The 23,763-nt window shown below is 37.0% G+C and overlaps 1 protein-coding gene across 1 annotated transcript in view; it reads left to right on the forward strand.

Moving 5' to 3' along the window:
• Positions 1-23,637, forward strand: part of LOC120233298 (ATP-binding cassette sub-family A member 3-like) — a 127,702-nt gene extending 104,065 nt beyond the window's left edge. The window contains exons 25-32 of the mRNA XM_039234460.1: positions 4,305-4,430; positions 4,647-4,841; positions 13,152-13,339; positions 13,881-14,051; positions 14,431-14,621; positions 21,721-21,794; positions 22,196-22,327; positions 23,437-23,637. Coding sequence (XP_039090391.1) covers positions 4,305-4,430; positions 4,647-4,841; positions 13,152-13,339; positions 13,881-14,051; positions 14,431-14,621; positions 21,721-21,794; positions 22,196-22,327; positions 23,437-23,484 — 1,125 coding nt within the window. The 3' untranslated portion in view covers positions 23,485-23,637. The remainder of the gene's footprint in view (positions 1-4,304; positions 4,431-4,646; positions 4,842-13,151; positions 13,340-13,880; positions 14,052-14,430; positions 14,622-21,720; positions 21,795-22,195; positions 22,328-23,436) is intronic.
• Positions 23,638-23,763: the final 126 nt, after the last annotated feature.

Raw genomic sequence — 23,763 nt, forward strand, 5'->3', positions numbered from 1 at the left:
CTGAGCCACCCGGGCACCCCTCTCCTGAAGCATCTTTAGCAAGATAAGTGTACTCTTAATACCCTTTCACCTATTTCACTCATTATCCCCCCCCCCAATCAACTTCCCCTCTGACAACGATCAGTTCTCTATATTCAAGAGCTTCTTGGCCAGCTTCTTGGTTTGTTTCTCTCTTTTTTTCTTTATTGTGTTTCTTAAATTCCACATAGGTATTTGTCTTTTTGACTGAGTTATTATGATTAGCATTATACTCACTAGCTCATCCAGATTGTTGCAAATGGCAAGATTCTGTTCTTTTTTATAGCTGAGTAATATACATATATATAACTTCTTTATCCATTTATCCATATAGATGTACATATATAAAGTTATATATATATACACACACATATAAAAATATATATGTATACATACATATATAAAAGTTTTATATATAAATATATTTTTTATATACATACATAAAACTTCTTTATCCCTTCCTCCATTGATCTTTCCATATTTTGGCTATTATAAATAATGCTACAATAAATGTACCTGTGTATGTATCCCTTTGAATTAGTGTTTTTGTATTCTTTGGGCAAATACCCAGTAGTGCAATTATTGGATCACAGGATAGTTTTGTTTTTAACATTTTGAGGAACCTCTGTACTGTTTTCCACAATGGCTACACTACTGTGATTTCCCACCAATGGTATACAAGTGTTTCTTTTTCTCTACATGCTCACGAACAGCTGCTGTTTCTTGTCCTGTTAATTTTAGTCAGGTGTTACTCATGCTGGGAATCTCTTATAAGCGATAAATGTTTTTTCTCCTGGTGATTTCAAGATTTTCTTCTTGCCTTTGGCATTCAGCATTTTTTCTATGTCTGTGTACAGATCTATTTGTATTTATTGTACTTGGTATTCACTAAGCTGTGGATATGTATAATGTTTTTCATGAAATTTGGGAATTTTCAGCCATTTCTTTAAATACTTTCTGCTTCCTTCTCTCTTTTCCATTTGACAGACCCATTTTGTGTATATTGATGCACTAAATGGTATCCCACATTTCTCTGAGGCTTTATTCATTTTTATTGAGTGTTTTTTCTCCATTCTTCAGGTTTCACACTCTCTTTGTGTCTATATACAAGTTTTCTCATTCATTTTTTTCTACCAGTTCAAATTTGTTATTGAGCCCTTCTAGTGAGTTTTTCATTTTAGTTATTACACTTTTCACATCCAGAACTTCCACGTGACTTTTTAAAATTTTCTGTCTTGCTATTGTTAATCTGTATTTGAAAAGAAACCATTGTCATAATACTCCCCTTTACTCCTTCAAGCATGGTTTTCTTTTTTTGGAAATATTTTATAATGACTACTTTGAAAGTCTTTGTTAAATCTTACATCTGGTCATTTTCACAGGCAGCTCCTATTGCTTGCTCTCTTTCCTGTGTATGGAACAGTTTCCTCTTATCTCCTAAGTTTTGCTGAACTCTGGATATTCTATTTATTTATTTGTTTACTTATTTATTTATTTTAGAAAGAGGTCTTTTTTATTTTAGAGAAAGAGAGGAATGGGGAAGGGACAGAGGGAGGGAGGGAGGGAGAGAGAGAGAGAGAGAGAGAGAATATTAAGCAGTCTCCACACTCAGCATGGAGCCTGATGTGGGGCTCAATCCCATAACCCTGGGATCATGACCTGAGCTGAAATCAAGAGTCAGACACACAGCCAACTCAGCTACCCAGACACTCCTGAATATTTAATATTAAATACGTATTGGTTCTCTAGGTATTGTCCTTTCCTAGGGAACTTTTGTCATTCGCTAGTTTGTTTAAGCGACTGGCTGGGATGTTTTTGTGAAGTCTATTTTCCTTGTAGTGTGAAGCCTCTGATATTATCCCTCAGAGGATGCAGACCTGGCCATGAGGAGCAGTAACCCTGAAATAACAGTAGTTTGAAAGTCTCTCTTTGTCTCTTTCCATATCCACATCCAACTGTTAAGCTCCACTAATTGCTGGCTAATTTTTGTATTTCTCTCAACAATGTGTTCTCCTAACACATAAATTGCTTTAATGATAGCGCCATTAAATTTGAGCTTCTTTGCAGAAATAGCATGAGGTCAGTATTCAAGATTTGTTTCACCCCAAGAGGGCTCTTCATAGCGGTCTCTTTCTCTGATTCTTTCTAGTCGAGTAGCTAGCGTATGGTTAATTTATATCATTTCTTAATTGCTTTACACAAAAACCACCATTGTTTGAGAGTATCTTTAGGCTTTAACTTCGCTATGCTGTTTCAAATGAAAACGGTTCTATGGGGGAGAATCTATGAGCTTTCTGTTTTACAATATATGGCTCTACCCCTGGGTAAAATTTCTGGGCCATGGCTCCAAAGTTGAGGGCAGAAGCAGTGATGTGCTTCTTTCTTGGTGGTATCACTGTTTCAGGAGCTGGGTGCTCAGTAAGGAACAGTAGTCTCTGGTCTTGTTGGTTTACCCTTCCCAGCATGAAGCCTCTGCCCTAAGAATGACCTAGAGTTCAATATTCCACACTACACCCAAGGTAGAGGATCCTCCACTCCCTGTGTGGAGAGTAGGTGAAAGAAGGAAACCCCAGCTTCCCAATTACACTCACCTTGTAAAGGTGAGGGAAGAGGAATCTTTGTGTTCATGGCTGCACCTGCCTGAAGTGAATTTCTTTCTTTTTTCTTTTATAGTTTATTGTCAAGTTGGTTTACGTATAACACCCAGTGCTCATCTCAATAAGTGCCCTCCTCCATGCCCATCACCCCCCTTCCCCTCTCCCGCACCCCCACTCAGCCCTCAGTTTGTTCTCAGCATTCAAGAGTCTCTCATGGCTTGCATCCTTCCCTCTCCTCAACTATTTTTCCCCTTCTCCCACTTTGTCCTCCGTTAACTTCCTCCTAATCTACCTATATGAAGTGAATTTCTTTTCTGAGCAATGGGAAGGGAGGGAAAGAGTGGGTTATTATCCAATGCCACAGGATTTCACTGTTCTTCCCAAGTTTACTAGATTTATTGAAAAAAATGTTTCTTCATTTGTTGTATGCCCTTAGGATCATTTCCAGAGCCTTTAAATGATTATTATTTAGACAATTTTCATCAGTTTCACTAGGGCACAGGTCCATATATCTCCTCAAATTGACATTCTATTAGTCATAAAATATTTTAGGGTGAAGTCTTACTGATTTTTTCTTTTCCCTCATACAGAAAGAGTTGTTCTTCTTTAGCCTTTCAGTATTGAACATACTGTAATTGTAACAAAGCACACTTGATTAATCCCAGTTGTGGCTGCAGTTTTTCCTGAGGTGTCCAATTCTAGAAAAAACAACATGCTATGTAATCCTAATTTTTTAATTTTTATAAATAAAAATGAATATGTTCTGAATTGCTTGAACAAAACAGTCTCTAAAATTATGCCAAATTTCTGTTCTACCATCTTGAGATCAGTTTCCTGAAGCTGTTTGGTCTAGTCAAGAATAATACAGAAGAATGTTATCTTGTAATATTTATCCTGCAAATATAGGCCCTAGAGTCCAGTGAATGCCTTAGGAAAAGTCTAGTTAAGCCTTGATGATTTTCTTGATGCTTTTATTCCTGATTAATTTTGGAAAAAGTTATTTATTATTTAGAATTCATGGCTGTTTTTTAGAATTTCCATACCCTCTTGGGATGATTTCGTGCTTAAAGATCCAAGTTATAAAAACCATTTCTGTGATTGTGTTAAATTCTGTCTTTAAAGAAAATAGCATATGATTTCATTCACATGTGGAATTTAAGAAATAAAACAAGTGAACATAGTGAGAGGAAGAGAGAAAGAGCCAAACCAAGTCTCTTAACTATAGAGAACAAACTGTTGGTTACTAGAGGGGAAGTGGGTGTGGAGATGGGTTAGGTGTGCACTTGTGATGAGCACCAGATGTTGCATGGAAGTATTGAATCACAATATCGTACACCTGAAACTAATGTTACATTGTATGTTAACTGTAACAGAAATTAAAGTAAAAATTAAAAATAATAAATTTCCTCTTTTAACGGTTTAAAGTACATAATATAGCATTTTAATTCACAATATTTCTACTATGTGGGATGACTTTACCTTCTATGATCTTCACATCATTCTCCTGATAAACTGTTTATTATTCAAAGCTTAGTCAAGTTGTACATGCTGCTGAGGTGATATTCAAAGACTTCATGGAATTGCTAACATCTTTGAGATTATCCCCAGTTTAGCTTTCATGAAACCACCCACTGTAGACCAGACACCTAAATAGAATTTACTTTTATGATTCTTGTTTTGAAAATATAGGAAAAAGTGTCCAAGCAACTATCTGGAGAATCTGATGATGAAGATGTACAAAATGAAAGACAGAGAATCCTGGAGGAGCCTCAGGAGTTGCTGAATTCTGCAGTGCTTATTAAGGAACTCACAAAGGTAACATCATTCACTGGTTGATATATGCTGGCTTCATTTATTCCCAGGAGTATGTCATTGGTGTCCAGCACACACTGTGGTTCTTCAGAATCTATTTGTATTTTTTTCTAGTATAATAGAAGAGTTCTTGTGAAAATGTCTGAAGAGATCTGAGAAATGTATTATATTTGATTTTCAAATATTCTTTACTATATTGTGTTTTCTGGCTTCCTTTAGATATATTTTAAGTATCCAGTCATTCTGGCTGTGAAAAATATCTCTGTTACAGTCCAAAAGGGAGAGTGCTTTGGATTGCTTGGATTCAATGGAGCTGGAAAAACTACTACCTTCAAAATTTTGACTGGAGAGGAGACTGTTACCTCTGGGGATGTGTTCCTTGAGCAATTTAGCATCACAAAAAGTCTCCAAAAAGTAAGACACTATTACAATCTAAGATATGAGAAGCTTGATGACTTGAGGTACAGGTAATAGGCAGATACTGAAGATAATAGATGGCCATCATGGTAGACATTGGTATTGATACTGTTGGTTCAATAGATTCTGGAGAGAGAAATACAATTTTGAGGAAAGGCCACAAGAGCAGAAGAAGCTAAGACATGAATATCTTTTGTGTTCTTTGAAACTGTTAGAGTAAAAGGCAAGTTCTATCAATAGTATGTCCAGCATATGTCAGACAAGGTGCTGTAAGGAAGGAAAGATTGGGCAGAAGTTGCAGTTTACGTATTAAGTGCAGTTCACTTGTAACTGAGGTCTTCATGCTCATTAGAGCTGTGGAACAGGATGGCCTTCAGAGTGGTCTCAAATCAAAGCAAGGTAGCTGTCTTTTGTATCCCTGAATCAGCCAGTCATTGGTGCACAAGCCAATGGGAAACAGTGCATAATCTTGGGGAAAACCTAAGTGGAGAAGACATTCAAGAAGAAGAAAATGGTCAAAGGTATCAAATTCCAGAAAATCTCAGGCAAGATAAAGCCTGAATAGTGTATATTGGATTTTTTTAAGTTTGTTTATTTATTTTGAGAGAGAGAGAGGCAGAGAGAGAAGGAAATAGAAAATCCTAAGCAGGCTCCATGGTATCAGCACAGAGCCTGATGCGGGGCTCAAACTCATAAATCATGAGCTGAAATCAAAAGTCGGACACTTAACTGACTGAGCCACCCAGGCACCTGTGTATTGGATTTAGCAAGTAGAACTTCACTGATGCAGTTAACAAGAACTATTGTACTATGGTCAGTTGGGTGGTTGTAATGGGAGCCTGAATAGTGCATCTCTTTCCTCTTTTTTTTTTTTTATTATTATTTTTTTTATTTCTAGGAGAGAGAGAGAGACAGCGTGAGCAGGGGAGGGTCAGAGAGAGAGGGAGACACAGACCCCGAAATAGACTCCAGGCTCTGAGCTGCAGCCAGCACAGAGCCCGACGCGGGGCTCAAACCCACAAACCGCGAGATCATGACCTAAGCGAAAGTCGGACGCTTAACCGACTAAGCCACCCAGGCGCCCCGCAGGTCTTTCCTCTTTAGTTCATGGGATGTTGTCATGACATCAGGTAGATGGGGTTGTGGGAGTCTGGATGCTCTAGGATGAACAGTATTCTAGTAACAAAGGTGAAACTAAGAATTTGGATCATACTTTGAAGAAAGTTAGCTTTGAAGCAAAAGAAAGTATTAGAATTCTCTAAAAGTTGTGAGAATGAGATAGGAGATATTGTATACATTGAATAACTTGATCACATTTACACTTAGAGAAAGAAGTGATACTAAGGAAGTGATTGGGTTCTTCTAGGTGGTCCTTGGGGTCAGAGATTTCAAAATTCCTAGCAGGCAGTAAGGAGGTTCCTCAAAAAATAGAAATAGAAATATCATATGATCTGGAAATCTCACTACTGAGTATTTACCCAAAGGAAATAAAAACACTAATTCAAAAAGATATATGCACAGCTTATGTTTATTGCAGAATTATTTACAGTAGCCAAGACAACCTAAGTGTCCATTGATAGATGAAGAGATAAAGAAGATGTAAATACAATGAAATATCACTTGGCCATAAAAAATGATATCTTGCCATTTACAACAAATGGATGGACATAGATGGTATTATGCTAAGTGAAATAAGTTAGAGAGAGAAAAATACCATGTGATTTTACTTATATGTGGAATCTAAAAAACAAAGGACCAAATGAACAAATAGAAACAGAAACAGAAACCAAGTCTAGATACAAAGAGCAAACTGGGGGGTTTTAAGAGAGGAACAGGTAGAAGGATGGACAAAATAAATTAAAGGGATTAAGAGGTACAAACTTCCAGTTATAAAATAAATAAGTCATGAGGATGATGAACATAGCATAGGGGATATAGTCAATATTATAATAACATTGTCTAGTAACAGATGGTAACTATACTTATGGTGAGCATTGCATAATGTATAGAGCTTAATCACTATGTTGTACACCTAAAACTAATATAATATTGTATGTCAAATATACTTCAATAATAAAATTTAAAGAAAATGAAGTAAAAGTGGAGTACTGAAATCTCCATATTTTTCAGTTGTTTATTTCTTCCTTCAAATCTATTATTGGTTTCTTCATATACTTTAGAGCTCTGATATTTGGTGTGTGTGTGTGTATATATATATATATATATATACACATATATATAACACATATAATGGTTATATTTGTGGTAAATTCACCCTTTTATCAATATATAATACTGTATTTGTTCTCGTAACAGTTATTGAGTTTGTCTATTTTCTCTAATAACAGTATAGCCACTCAGCTCTTTTGGGCACTATTTTCATGAAATTTTTTTCCTATCCTTTTACTCTCGGCCTATTTGTGTCCTTAAACCTAAGTGAGTCTGACTAAATAGCATATATTTGGATCATGTTTGTTTTTTTAAATTCATTTTTCCCATCTATGCCTTTTGATCGGAGAATTAAATCCATGTACTTTTAGAGAAAATACTGATAGAGAAAGACTTACTTTTGCCATTTGTTGCTTACTATGTCTCTTATTGATGTTTTTTGCCCCTAATTTCGTCCATTACTTCTTTACATTTTGTTTAGTTGATTTTTTTTTGTAGTTACATGTTTTGATACACTTATTTCCTTTTGTGTATATGTACAGATATTTTCTTTGTGATTACCATTGGGATTTCATTTAACACCCTAAAGTTGTAACAGTCTATTTTGGTTTGATGCCAACTTAATTTCAGTAACACACAAAACTCTGTACATCACTGTTCCCATGTCCACACCTTGTCATTGTTGTCACAAATTACATCTTTATACTTTGTGTACCACTAAAAATTATTTTATGTGTTTGCCTTTCAAATACTGTATAAAATAAATAGTTGAGTCTTAAATCAAAATTATAATAATTCTGGTTTTTATATGTGCCTGTGTACTTACCTTTACCAGAGATCTTTATCTTTTCATATGGCTTTAATTTACTGTTTAGTGTCCTTTAATGTTTGTTTTTAGCACTTGTTGTAGGGTAGATCTGTTGGTAATGAACTCCCTTATCTTTTATTTATCAGTGAATTTCTTATTTTCTCCTATTTTTGAAGGACAAAATCCTTGGTATAGAATTCTTGGTTGATGTTTTTTCTCACTTTAAATATAACATCCGACTACTTTCTAGTCTCAAAAGTTTCTGTTGATGATCGTATGGAGAATCCTTTCTATGTGATGAATTGTTCTCACTTGTTACATAAATATGGGACTGTTTCTGGACTGTGTTCTTCTCCATAGGTCTCTTTGTTTATACTTACATCAATACCATATTTTCCTAATTTAGGTAGTCTTATAAAAAGTCATAATACCAATAAGTGAAAACTTTGTTCTTCTTGGTTATTTATGGGCTTTTAAATTTATAGATGAGTTGAGGAATTAGCTCATCTTTGCATAAAAATGCTGGGATTTTAAGTGAGATTCCAGAAGATTGACATACTTACAGTGAACATAATATATCTCTCTATGTGTTTGGGTCTTATTAAATGTCTCAGAATAATGGTTTTATAGTTGAATAAGGATATTACACTAATAAGAGAATTCAGCTTGCTATTTAGAAATAAGATCAAGAAAAAGTGATACTGTTGGGGCACCTGGGTGGCTTAGTCGGTTAAGCGTTCGACTTTCGCTTAGGTCATGATCTCGCAGTTCGTGGGTTCGAGCCCCGCGTCGGGCTCTGGGCTGACTGCCAGCTCGGAGCCTGGAGCCTGTTTCAGAGTCTGTGACTCCCTCTCTCTCTGACCCTCCCCTGCTCACGCTGTCTCTCTCTTTCTCCTAGAAATAAAAATAAAAAAAAAAAAGAAAAAGTGATACTGTATGAAATTTATTTCTGTATATTTTATATTTTAATGTTAATTTAGATGATTTTATATTTTATTATTTGCTGAGGGTCTATTGAGTGCAATTGATTTTTAAACATTAAACTTATCAACAAAATTACTACTTTCCCTTCTAATATTTATCTATAAATTATATTGGAATTTTGACTTAAACATTCATGACTGCTGCAGATAACAAGAGTTTATTTTCCTTTCCAATCTTATGCTTTTTTCCCTTGCCTCATTGCAATGGCTAGGACCTCTCCTCAGTGTGGAGTAGAATTAGCAATTGCAGACTTGCAGATTCTCAATCTGAAACTCAGGAGCAAACTTTCTTTTCTTTCTTTTTTTTTTTTTTTTTTAGAGAGAAATAGAGACAGCATGAGCAGGCAAGGGTCAGAGAGGGAGACACAGAATCCGAAGCAGGCTCCAGGCTCTGAGCTAGCTGTCAGCACAGAGCCCGATGTGGGGCTCTAACCCACGAACTGTGAGATCATGACCTGAGCTGAAGTCGGATGCTTAACCGACTGAGCCACCCAGGCGCCCCAGGAGCAAACTTTCTTATTCATATTTTATTTTTACCTGTGAATGCCTCTTATTTACCCTCATTGGCAAAAGGTATTTTCACTGTATATAGAATTTGAGGTTTGCTATTATTTTTCTCTAGCAAACCGATTGTGTTGTTTTACTGTCATCTAATTTCCATCACTACTTTTGAAAATTAGCTTAGTCTGGGGCGCCTGGGTGGCTCAGTCGGTTAAGCGTCCGAGCTCAGGTCATGATCTCACGGTTCGTGGGTTCGAGCCCTGCGTCAGGCTATGTGCTGACAGCTCAGAACCTGGAGCCTATTTCAGATTCTGTGTCTCCCTCTCTCTGACCCTCCCCTGCTCACACTGTCTCTCTCTCTCTCTCTCTCAGCAATAAATAAAACATAAAAAAAATTTAAAAAAAGAAAGATAATTAGCTTAGTCTGACATTCCTTTACAGATGATCTTTTTTTCCCTCTGTATCTGCTTTTTAAATTTTTTCTTTGTTTTACATATGCCTCAATATGAAATATTTGGATCTGAATCTTCTAAATTTTTATTCTGAGTCTTTGAAAATTTTTTACATTCTTCAATTTATCAAGTGGTATCTTTAATTGGCTTTGGATAATTTTCACTTACGATTTCTTCAAATATTTCTCCTGTTCCTTTCTTTCCCTCCTTCTGCAACTTCAGTTATCCACATATTTCCAGTCTGTCCTTATCTCTCACTTTCATGCTTCCCCAGTTTTTAATTTTTTGTGCTACATTCTAGGTACTTTCTTATTACTTAATCTCCATGATAATTTCTTCCGTTGTGATTAAATTGCTGTCAAACCCATTCATAAAGTTTGTAACATGCTTAATTTATTTACTTACTTATTTTTAGTTTTTAGATGGTATATGTGGTTCATTTCCAAAATATGGTTGAATACCAAAAGTACAAAGGTAACTTTATACTTTTCTTTTTCATAAAGATTTTGTTAAATTTTATTAATTTTTAAAATTTTAATTCCAATGTAGTTAGCATACAGTGTTATATTAGTTTCAGATGTACAACATAGTGATTCAACAGTTCCATAACGTTACTCAGTGCTCATCATGATAAGTGTACTCTTTAATTCCCATCATCTATTTCACCCATCCCCCACCCCCTCTCCTCTGATAAACATCAGGTTGTTCTCTATAGTTAAGAGTCTGTTTCAGGGTGCCTGAATGGCTCAGTCAGTTGAGTGGCCAATTTTGGCTCAGGTCATGATCTCACAGTTCATAGGTTCAAGCTCAGTGGGGCTCACTGCTGTTAGTGCAGAGCCCCTTCGCTTCAGGTGCTCTGTCCCCCTCTTTCTCTGCCCCTCCCCTGCTTGTGCTCTCTCTCTCTCTCTCAAAAACAAATAAACATTTAAAAAAAAAAAGGAATTTCTTGGTTTGTCTCTCTCCCTCCCTCTCTTTTTTTCCTTTGTTGATTTGTTTGTTTCTTAAATTCTCCATATGGAATGAAATCATATGGTATTTGTCTTTCTCTGACTGACAAATTATTTCAGTTAGCATTATACCCTCTAGCTCCATCCATGTTGTTGCAAATGCCAAGATTTCATTCTTTTTATGGCTGAGTAATATTTCATTTGTATATATGTATATACCACTTCTTTATCCATTCATCGCCAGTCAATGGACTGTTGGAATGCTTCCATAGTTTGACCATTGTAAATAATGCTGCAATAAACATTGGGGTGCATTGATCCATTGAATTAGTGTTTTTGTATCTTTGGAGTAAACACTCAGTACTGGATTTACTGGATCATATAGTAGTTCTATTTTTAATTTTTTGAGGAACCTCCATACTGTTTTCTACAGTGGCTGCACCAGTTTGCATTCCCACAAACCACAAACAGTGCAAGAGGGTTTCCCTTTCTCCACACCCTTGCCAACACCTTTTGTTTCTTGTGTTGTTGATTTTAGCCATTCTGATAGGTGTGAGGTGGTATCCCATTATACTTTTTTGATTTGCATTTCCCTGATGATAAGTGATACTGAGCATCTTTTCATGTGGCTTTTGGAGAGCTGAATGTATTCGTTGTAGAAATGTCTGTTCATGTCTCCTTCCCATTTTTTAATTGGATTATTTCTAGGGGTGTTGAGTTGTATACATTCTTTATATATTTTGGATACAAACCCTTCCTTGATTATGTTATTTGGAAATATCTTCTCCCATTCAGTAGGTTGTCTCTTAGTTTTGTTGATTGCTTCCTTTGCTATTCAGAAGCTTTCTATTTTGAGGTGGCCCCAATAGTCTATTTTTACTTTTATTTCCCTTGCCTTGGGTGACATATCTAGAAAAATGTTTCAGTGGCCAGTATCAGAGAAATTACTGCCTATGTTCCCTTCTAGGACTTTTATGGTTTCATGTCTCACATTTCGGTCTTTAATCCATTTTGAGTTGTTTTGTGTGTATGGTGAAAGAAGATAGTCCAGTTTCATTATTTTTCATGTAGCTGTCCAGTTCACCCATCATCAATTGTTGAAGAAACAAGACTGTTTTTATCCCATTACATATTCTTGCCTCTTTTGTTGAAGATTAATTAGCCATATAATTGTGAGTTTGTTTCTGGACTTTCTATCCTGTTCCATTGATCTATGTGTCTATTTTTGTGTCAGTACCATACTGTTTTGATTAGTACAACTTTGTAGTATAACTTGATATCTGGTATTGTATTATCTCCAGCTTCACTTTTTTCATGAATATATTCTTAAGTTTTTAAAATTTATTTAAACATAATAAGCACAATCATTTTCTCATCTGATCTGATAATACCAATTTCTGAAGTCATTACAAATATGTTGCTGTAAGTATTATTTCTACTGATGACATTCATGGTATCTTTCTCTTTGTTCACTGAATTATGGTTGTATGCAGCTCATTTACTTTCTTTTTTTTTTTAATGTTTTATTTATTTCTAGGAGAGAGAGAGAGACAGCATGAGCAGGGGAGGGTCAGAGAGAGAGGGAGTCACAGACTGAAACAGGCTCCAGGCTCTGAGCTGGCAGTCAGCACAGAGCCCGACGCAGGGCTCAAACCCATGAACCACGAGATCATGACCTAAGCGAAAGTCGGACGCTTAACCGACTAAGCCACCCAGGCGCCCCGTAGCTCATTTACTTTCAAAGATAATATGGAACAATAACTTTATACACAGAAGAAGAAAGGGTTTGTTTTGATTTCTACCAAGAGACTATGGCTGCTAATAGTCTGAGATTACTGTAAATTAATTAATAAACTCTCAGAAGAAAAGGTGTGAATTTTAATTTTTAGAATAACTACTTCAAATTTTAATAAAATTTTGATTAACTTTAATAAAATAATGTTATTATCTTTTCCTCTGAATACCTAGTCTATGTACATCTGAATGCAAATCCATACAAGGGTTGGTTATTGGCAAAGCAACAGTCATTGGCATTCTCCTATTTGTGAGAGTGGGGAAAGGCTTTGCTTCTGGTTTAGTCTTACTGTGAAACAAGGTATACACATGAATTTGCAGGTTGTGCAATGCAAAAACTTTTATGGTGGCCATGTCCACTAGAGTTTCTTATTAATGAGGGGAGTATCTCGTATTCTAACACTCCAAATTCATTGGGCTCTGGGACTTTATTTCTAACTTTTTCATTCCTAAGATCATTAAATCTGAACTAAGGAATCTTTTATTCCAAGTTATTACAATAGATCCAATGACCATCATCATGTAGCCTTTAGAAAAGAAAAAATATTGGTAGGACTGTTAGAGACATGGAGGACTGGAGTCTTCTATCTCATCCAGGGGCACTCAGTGGGATAGAGGACTTGGTTCCTTATTAAGGCAATTCTCATAACCAGGTGAAGTCAAAGGTTGGCTATTGTCCTCAGACTGAAGCATTGCTGGAATATATGACTGGTCGGGAAATAATGATCATGTATGCTAGATTATGGGGAATCTCTGAGCACCAGATTCAGCTGTATGTGAATAGATGGTTGAATTCAATGCAACTGGAACTCCATGCTGACAAGCTTATCAGTACGTACAGGTGAGCTATATCATTATGATGATCTTTTTCTTGGACTGTTAATGTTGAGATGCCTCCCTATGTTTCTGATGTTTGAAATAAATGTACACAGCTCTACCTAAATCCCTCTGTCACACTATTATCTAATTGTAAAACTCTCTCATGAGTTGCTAGTTTCAGATAATACTAATAACATAGATCAGTGTAGCTCCACGTCTTTCTTTTGCAGAGGTGAAACTAAAAATCCTAGTTCTACTTAAACTATAGCCTCTAAATCTCAAAAGGGATATTACCTCAATATACTATCAATATGATCTCAAAGTTGTGCCACTGATAATGTAGCTAAAATCAGTTACATAGAAGTCACTCATCTACATTTCAAATGAAAATTAGTTGATATATACACCTGTACTGGGCCTGCTAACTTACTGAAGTGAAACTAATCAACACTGTGGAATTTCATGTTAAACGTTTGTTGATATGTTTATGTTCTTTCCTATAAATATCTAATTTGTATAACTTCCCTTTCCTCTAAATTTTCTCTCCTTCTATGACCATTAAGTGGAGGAACCAAACGTAGGCTGAGTACTGCTATTGCCCTAATGGGAAATACCTCAGTCATTTTGCTAGATGAGCCATCAACTGGCATGGACCCTGGAGCCCGACGCCTGCTCTGGAATGCTGTGACGTGGACACGTGAAAGTGGCAAAGCCATCATCATAACTTCCCATAGGTGTGGCTCATTTGGAAGCTTGAATGAGGGTTGGCAAGTATTGTACGGGCTATAAGTGAGAATTATTTGGTGCTAGGAATATTAACAATACATTTGAGGGTATCTGAGTTCCTCCTTAATCCTAATGAATGGAGTGGCCAAAAATACTCATTGAGTTAAATAATTTAGAGTGGGGAAAGAGCAGGAAGTTTGAGAGAGGCTGTGTTTGAGGATTTGTACTCTACTACTAATTGTTTGAAAAATTTTCACTTCCCAACTATAACCTTTATGATTACCAAATTCCATTTCACATTGAAAATAGAGTCACAAATCCTGGCTCTGTTTGAACTATAGAATGTCCTCCAAAACCAGAACTTTTTATGGTATCATGTTTTGCTAGAATGGAGGAATGCGACGCCTTCTGTACCAGGCTGGCCATCATGGTGCAGGGAAAGTTCATGTGCCTGGGTAGCCCTCAGCACCTCAAAAACAAGTTTGGCAACATTTACATCCTGAAGATCAAGGTCAAGATTGATACGCAGGAGGATAAACTGAATGATTTAAAATTTTTCATCACAATGACATTCCCAGGTAAACTAGGTTAGGCTAACTTTTATAAAGATGTGTTAAATTATAGTTTTATTGTTTCATCATCCATATGTTTTATGTCTCCAATAACTGTTTCCTGTGGGTTATTGATATTTATTGATCTTCCATACGGAATTCCTTTTCAGATCCTTCTTTCTGTAACTTTAGTATGGCGAAGCATATGTTTTCATATACATATAAGAAGGTTCTCCCTTAGCTCTTGTATCATTTTAATAAGACAGTTTTGGATTTGTGCTGTCAATATAAGTTATATCACTAAAGTCATATTTTCAAGTACAATTCTCAATTATTTCACATATTAACTTTGCAAAGTTTTAAGGCTTTTTTTTTTCTTCTAACTAAGCATCTATCCCAATCTTTTGATTGTGATACAGAAATATAATAAACAAGAACCACTAAGCATTTCTCTTCTTTCAAAACTAATTCTGCTTCTGCTGCTAAAATGGTTTAGCTACGTTTTAGCTACATGGTTTAATACCAGAGACAGCAACTATTTCCTTCTGTCCTTTACCTCTCTTTCTTTCTTTTTTTTTTTTAATATTTTTATTTATTTCTAGGAGAGAGAGAGACAGACAGCGTGAGCAGGGGAGGGTCAGAGACAGAGGGAGATACAGACTCTGAAATAGGCTTCAGGCTCCGAGCTGGCAGTCAGCACAGAGCCTGACGCAGGGCTCAAACCCACGAACCGCGAGATTATGACCTAAGCGAAAGTCGGACGCTTAACTGACTAAGCCACCCAGGGGCCCCTTACCTCTCTTTCTTAAACATAAAGCAAAAGCATGGAAAAGATTTTAATAATTTCGGTTTTTCATCTTACTCTACTCTGTTAGGCTGAGTAAAATATCAGAGAAGTTTCCATTGTGTGTCAGGCTGAGAAGTTGTAAGTTTATCTTCCAAGCAGTGGAAAAGAGCACGATTGATTACACAGTAGGAATGAAGATCAGAAAATAGATGAGAAGGGTGCCTGGGTGGCGCAGTCAATTAAGCATCCAACTCTTGATTCTGCCTCAAGTCATGATTTCATAGTTCCTGGGTTCGAGGCCCATGTCAGGATCCATGCTGATAGTGCAGAGCCTGACTGGGATTCTCTCTCTCTTCCTCTCTCTTTACCCCAAATAAGATAAGTAAACTTAAAAAAAAAAAAAAGAAAGAAAGAAAATAGATAAGAAATTATTTGAAGTGGAGATATGAAGAACAGATGTATGGGAAAATAATTACTCCAGTGTTGGTCATAGTGATTATGATGTGCGTATGACACATGCAGATGGATATGTCCATTAAGAAGTTCAATACTCAAAAAAAAAAAGAAGTTCAATACTCAATGCATTCATTCAGCACATATTTTTGAGTACTTATTCTATCAATCTTCTATTTTATGTGGTGTCTTAAAGTACCACAAAAGAAGCTGTGACCAGAATACCTCACTACTATGTGCTGTCCTAGCTCTTCTTGAAGGAAGTACACTAAACACTGACCCAAGACCTATCTTCAAGGATGTGGACACAAGAGCTTTAACAGGAATGCAGGCGTTTTCTCTATTATAAGGTGGTTGTTGCCCTGTTCTTCCTTCCATCATGCTGAAGCAAATACCTATTCAAATATGACAGAATCAAAAAGGAACTGACATGGCACTTACACCTAAATTTTGATTTTTAAAAAGAAGAAATAAATATTGCAGGAAAAGTCATCTAAAAGAGGGTTTGCCGCAATAATCAGATATCTAGGGTAAATGATTCTACATCATCCCAAAGAAATTTAAATGACCATGTGTTTTTTTTAATGTAAAGATGATTTCTGTAGTATGTTAGCTTATATATTCTGAAAAGTACTCCTGGTAAAATAAACTAGAAATTGGCAATTTTTTTTTAAAAAAAATTCATCTTAAATACAGTAATTGTCTTACCTACAAAATTGAGAAAAAATTTTAGTAACCAGAAAATATGAAAAAAAGGAGAAAACAAACAAAAGAAACCATGAGCAGTTAGAAAATGCAAATTGTGGAAGCAAATGCCATTGTGGCACTGGCATCACTGATGAAGCTGTGTACCCTCATCAGGGTTGGGAAGCTCATTCAAAGGCTGCCACAAATGGGTTGGTCACTTGTGATGAAGTTTTGGGGTGATGGAGGGCTCATGGGGTCTGGATCCAATGGCTAAGAAAGAATTCTTAAGACATCTTTGATGCAAAAAGGTGATTTCATTAAAGCATGGAGACAGGACCCGTGGGCAGGAAGAGATGCACTGGGGTCATGAAGGTAACCCATTATACACTCTCAGGTTGGGAGGGGCTCAGGGATAGAGTAAGTCTCTAAAGAGTTTTGGAAGCAAGGTTTCCAGGACCTTGAGGGGCTAGCTGTTGCTAGGGAAAAACCATTTATTACCATTTAACAAAACCTCGGTCATGAGATCCTTTAGATGTATACCACAGGCCATAAGCTTGGAGTATGATTGCCAGCATATATCTTGAGGCAGTTGAGATAAAGGAAGTAGATTTAAAGGATCCTTAAGATTGGGATAATGTTAAGCTAAGGGTCTCTTTTGCCCCTAGCAAAGTGTCATCATTGAGGCAGCTAAGCTCCTAGAAGGAGGTCACTCTGCCTGTTTCAAGGACTTGTCATTGAGCTATAGGCAGTAAAGGAACTTAATTTTTTATTTGCCTTAGTTTCCCATATCACCATGGCAAGCACTTAAACCCCTTTCCTTTGTTCTTAGGTAGCCAGGAGTGTCCAAGGAATATCACACATATTCCACGTGGGGGTGGGGGTGGGGTACTAGCCTGCATTTTGCCCTCAGCTTGCCCCAAGCTCCCTCATTGAAGTAGCATCTTCTGATTCCAAGTAGGAGCAAATATCCTTTCTGGAGGAAAGGATCTCAAATTTAAGCTTGGAGTGGAGAGAGACCCACAAGTGGCAGATATCAGAAAGTACCAGAGGAAGGTCTACTTGACAAATCCCAGAAGATTCTCAGAAGAAACCCTACAAAACAGGACTCTAAAGCTAAGAAAATATTCTGTCCTACCCCACCTTCTACATAGGAAATTCCTACTAAAGCTATAAGAAAATTAACCTCATTTAAAGATAAATGACTGGAAAGGTTCAAACTGAATCCCACAGAAAAATATCATAAGAGAGGATAAAAGAAAAATCTACAGACATTGAAAGAACAGCAGAGCTGTAAGGCTACAGAGCAGATGAAACTAGTACCTAATATTTCAACACGAGCTTAAAGAATTAAGAAGGGGATAGATGGTATGTAAGAAAATCCTAAATTACAATCGGAAGAGCAAAGGGATTAGATGGCTAGACAACAGGGGCATATGCAAAGACAGCTGACCTCATTGGAGAGGGTACTTTAAATATTTCAGAAATACTTAACTATCAAGAGCAAATAAACCACATAGAAATCACAAGGGAAAGGAGATTGGAAAGGAGCAAAACAGAAAACCATCAAACAGAAACATAGGTAAGCATGCCAAAGTAAGAGAGACGCAAGACAAGAACCACCCAACACAATATGAACTTAGTCCACAAGGAAGAAAAGGAAAGCCATAAAATAGAACAAATACTAAAAACTACCATTCAAGAAAATTTCCTAAGATGAGACAAACCTGCTTACTGAAAGGACAACCTGAAAAATTAACTCCATATCTTGCTAATACACCAAGGAGTATTCCAATATAACTACTGTATTTTAATAATAAAGGGGATTGACCTTTAGAGTCCAGATTTAAAACAAATAAGGGAAAGAAGGAAAGTTTATAAGGGAAAGAAATTTAGATTGATCTTGGGATTCTACGCTAAGAAAAATGCAACCCATAGTTTCACATGAAGCCAAAATGATCTTCAAGAATAAAATTCAAAAAGAGTTATAAACAAATAGGTATCCAGGGGATATTGTCCCCAGTGGTTCTCCCTGAAGACTATACAAACAAACATTTCACATCAACTAAGAAATGATTGGAGCAGTTTCTGCATAGGAACTATTGGTGAGCACTAAATGTTTATATCACTGTCTTAAAAAGAAGGGACTATTTATAAATATTTGGAAAAGATATCAGTATGAAGCTAACCATAAGAACAAATATATATCACCAATATAACAGTAAGAATAAAAACCAACCACAGGTGAAGTACATACACACACAGACATATTTTGTATATTACATTTGTATTTATATTTGTGCATTTATCTGTATATATGCATATACAATTTTAAAAATTATATAGGAAAACTAGAATTAAACATGCTGCTCCTTTCAGCATATATAAATAGACTTAACCCCTGCATGAAATGAAAAAAAAAAATTCATCTGGGCTCACAAGCAAAATTCAGTTCTCTAATACGTGTAAGAAGCACTACTAAAAAACCAAAATCAAAGATGTTAAAAATAAAAGAGTGGGCTTCATAATTCTCTTGCCATTCCACACTTGATCTTTAGCTACTTATTACATTTTTTAAATTGAGCTTCTATCATCTGGCAGTGTCTGCCTTGCACAGCAAATGTTCTGGTTTTAATCCTCTCTATAGATGCCTGTCTCTCTCCAGATACAGGTTGCCCTGAGTTTGCCCTATCAGAAAACTGAAGGTTTCAAGAAAAAACATTATTTGCAGTTTGTCCAGCTTTCTTGTAGTAAGAGTGTGAGTGACAGTCTTTCCAACTTGCTATATCTCACAGGTGAAACTGAACCAGTTTTTTAAAAAGCTATGGCCCAACAATTCTACCTACAGCTACACTTTAGATATTTGCATCCACCTGTAACAAGGAGATAAATAAAATAATATATAAGTTGGCAATATTCACAATAGTCAGATAACCTGTAGCCTAATGGAAAACAAATTGTGGAATATTCATATATCAGATTACTATTTACAGAGGAAAATGAATTATAGCTTTCTGTGACCACATGAATGAATCTTACAACATTTAGTGAAAAAAGCGGAAAGAAAAATATATATACCAGATGATTCCATTCACATAAGCTTCAAAGGTAGGAAAACGCTACCTCAATTTTTAGAGGTATATGCACAGGTAAAAACATATTTGGTGAGCAAATCAGAGAACTCGAGATGCTGGCGAGGATGTGGAGAAACGGGCACCCTCCTGCACTGTTGGTGGGAATGTAAACTGGTACAGCCCCTCTGGAAAACAGTGTGGAGGTTCCTCAGGAAACTAACAATAGAACTCCCTTATGACCCAGCAATAGCACTGCTAGGAATTTACCCAAGGGATACAGAAATGCTGAGGCATAGGAGCACATGTACCCCAATGTTCATAGCAGCACTCTCCACAATAGCTAAAACATGGAAAGAGCCTAAGTGTCCATCAACAGACGAATGGATCAAGAAGATGTGGTTTATCTATACCATGGAATACTACATGGCAATGAGAAACAATGAAATCTGGCCATGTGTAGCAACATGGATGGACCTTGAGGGTGTTATGCTGAGCGAAATAAGTCAGGCAGAGAAGGACAAATACCATATGTTTGCACGTATAGGAGGATTAGGAGGAACTTGACGGAGGACCAAGGGGGAGAAGAAGGGCGGAAATGGTGGGGGAAAGGGAGAGAGGCAAACCATGAGAGACTCTTGAATGCTGACAAAAACTGAGGACTGATGGGTGTGGGGGGGAGGGGGGGATGGGCATGGAGGAGGGCACTTTGGGGATGAGCACTGAGTGTTATGGAGAAACTAATTTGACAATAAACTATTTGTAAAAAAAAAAAAAAACATATTTGGGAGGGAATTATCCACAATAAACTTGAAAGTATTGGTGATTTTTTATGGGGGATAGAGGCTGAGAAGTGACACATGGGAGTGTCTGCTTTACTATTACTTGGCCTAAATGAGATGATTTCACTGGTGTTTGCTTCAAGTAACTCATTAAACTCCATGCTTCAAATATTTCATACACACACAAAAAGAGCTTTACATGATCATGGAGACAATACATGCATTAAAATTTGCTAAAAAAATCTCACCATTATAAACATGTATTTTTAACTTTAAAACATTTTAAACCCAGCTAATCCAATTTGCATCAACCTAAAAATGTGCACTGATGAGCGTAAACATGTTTGTTCCCATTAGAAATGGATATCCCCTCTTCCCTCTCATTCCCCCAGTGGGATAAGGACCCACAGAACACACAGGCTGACTCTGGTAATCTATAGGTATAATTTTGTCTTTCACAGGGCGTGTAATTATGAGAATAGCAAGGAGGCCTTGTCCTGCTCTCCTCCACACCAAGCACACTACATGCATACATATCCACACAACCAGAGTGAAAATTCAGCCAGCTCATCATGTTCTCAGCACTATGTTGAGAAATAAAGTCTTGTTGTAATCTTAGAATTTGAGGAGGCTCAGGGTTGTTTCTTTAAAAAATTTTTAATGTTTTTTTGAGAGAGAGAGAGAAAGAGTGCAAGTGGGGGCAGAGAGAGAGGGAGACACAGAATCTGAAGCAGGCTCCATCCAGGTTCTGAGCTGTTAGCACACAGCCCAATGTAGGGCTTCAACTCATGAACCAGGAGATCATGAATTGAGCCAAAGTTGGACACTTAACCAACTGAGCCACCCAGGAGCCCTGAGGAGGCTCAGGTTTTTAACATGAGGCATTTGAGCTGACAAGTCTATTGTACCTGAAAGCCTGCCCCCAATAATTGCTATGAACTCCACATAATAAGGCTATTTCATCAAGAATAAATCTGAAAGGAGTTAACCATGTCATGTGTACCAAAGAGAGTTATTTGACCATGCCCCCCCTTTTTTTGTATTAACAATGTCTAAAAAATAGTGGGGGAGAGGGAGGGAAGCAAACCATGAGAGACTCATGAATGCTGAGAACAAACTGAGGGCAGACAGGGGAGGGGGGAGGGGAAGGGGGTGATGGTCATGGAGGAGGGCACTTGTGGGGATGAGCACTGGGTGTTATATGGAAACCAACTTGACAAGAAACTATTAAAAAAAAGCAATGTCTATTTACCCCTCTATTGTGTATAATGAAGATTGATCTACAGTATTTTGGAAATTAAAAATGGTATCTGTTAAGATTATTCATCTATCTTTCTTTCATTTCTTAGGTAGTGTATTAAAGAATGAGAATCAAGGGATCCTAAACTACTACATTCCCCGCAGGGACAACAGCTGGGGAAAGGTGAATGTAGAAACCATGTTCTTCTAATGTTACATGTTAGGAAAGTACTCATGATGGGGGAAGTAACTGATATCCAAGCATGTGTAACAGGAGCCTGACATTATATGAGGGGCAGAAAAGTTTCCTAAAGTTTGTTATTTTTCAAAGGCCCCTAGAGTTTAATTGATTTCTCTTCCTTAAGTCTCATTCGTCATCATGTCTAACAATATAGTAGGGAGAGAGAAGTGCTTCCTTGCAGATTCTCAACTGTCTCTTCAATTATTTTCTCATCTATCTCTTTTGTCCTCCAACATGAAGTTGGCAGGAGTTGGAGGAAGTGCAGGAGATGCGCATCTGGGTTGGAGGCTGGAGGGGAGGCCTGCAATGATAACTGCACTTTTTTATTGCTGTTGTTTCTAAAGGTATTTGGAATTTTGGAGGAAGCTAAAGAACAATTCAATTTAGAAGACTACTCCATCAGCCAGATAACACTGGAACAAGTCTTCCTGATCTTTGCTAACTCAGAGAACACAGAAGGTGATTATAAAGAAAAGGTACCATGAGATTTACTCCCAACCAGTGACCCTTATGTCTTCCTTACACTACTCTGTCTATACCTGGACACATAGAGGGGCATTATTATGAGTATGTATATCTTGGCATAAATATATTTACATAATGAAGAATCCCCCAAAGAAGAATATACACATGTCACTCTTCTGTAAATTTACATGGGTGGCTTGTGTATCCAGCATGTGCAAATCTAAAGACATTTGGTGAGGGGCGCCTGGGTGGCTTAGTCGGTTAAGCGTCCGACTTTCGCTTAGGTCATGATCTCGCAGTTCGTGGGTTCGAGCCCCGTGTCGGGCTCTGTGCTGACTGCCAGCTCAGAGCCTGGAGCCTGTTTCAGAGTCTGTCACTCCCTCTCTCTCTGACCCTTCCCCGCTCACACTGTCTCTCTCTCTCTCTCTCTTAGAAATAAATAAAACATTTAAAAAAATAAATAAATAAAGACATTTGGTGAAATATTTGTTTTCCTAGAAATAAAAAAGAGCAGCATTAATCAGGGTAGGAAAAGGACATCTTCCTGAGAATTCTGAAAGTTTAAATAGAAACATCCAGAAACGATGGTGCTGTCAAAATGGGATAGCTTGAAAAAAAAAAAGGATTGTTTCAGTACTTGAGTTGTGGCTAAGAGGAACATTAAGCCTGTGTCAAATCATCCTTCCCATGGATACACACACGAAGACACACACACACACACACACACACACACACACACACACACTTTTTTTTTGAGGGCAAAGGGAGAGGGAGAGAGAGAATCTTAAGTAGTCTCCATGCCTAGTGCGGAGCCAGATGTGGGGCTCAGTCTCACCACCATGAAATCATGACCTGAGCCACAATCAAGAGTCAGAGACTTAACTCACTGAGCCACCTAGGGAACTCTTATACACACACAATTTTATACCAAAAAGGATCTAATTAAAATCAGTATCAAATTTTAAGGGGTAGGGGTATGTTGGGTTATTATTTCCAAACTCAAACCAAGATTCTTCATTTGCAAGAGAATCTTTGTACCACAACATTTAGAGTCCAAGAACAGAAAGCATCATTGTTTAAAAATACTGTGTTTTCTATTCTTGTCCCACCTCCAATTAAGAAGAAAAGAAGAAATGAAGTGGAGAAGGATACAGAGAGCTCTTCCTGAAATTCTTGTTTGGCCACACGGAGTCCCCCCTAATAACTCTCCAGTTGCAAGATAGAAAGAGTCTGTGAGGCTGCTCTGTTTGGAGATGATTTGTTCAAGGTTTTTATATTCAGTTGGATATTTGTGAGTAATAAAATTATACCCACAAGCTAATTGTTTTTAGGTATAATTTCTGTGAGTTCCACTCCCATATGTGCCACACATTACCATAATTTCAGTAACTGCAAAATTTGTAGGCTGGTAACTTTTTTTTTTTTTTTTTTTTTTTTTTTTTTTTTT

The sequence above is a fragment of the Hyaena hyaena genome, unplaced genomic scaffold (assembly GCF_003009895.1).
Source record: "Hyaena hyaena isolate Hyena2069 unplaced genomic scaffold, ASM300989v1 scaffold_88, whole genome shotgun sequence".
Lineage (NCBI taxonomy): Eukaryota > Metazoa > Chordata > Mammalia > Carnivora > Hyaenidae > Hyaena > Hyaena hyaena.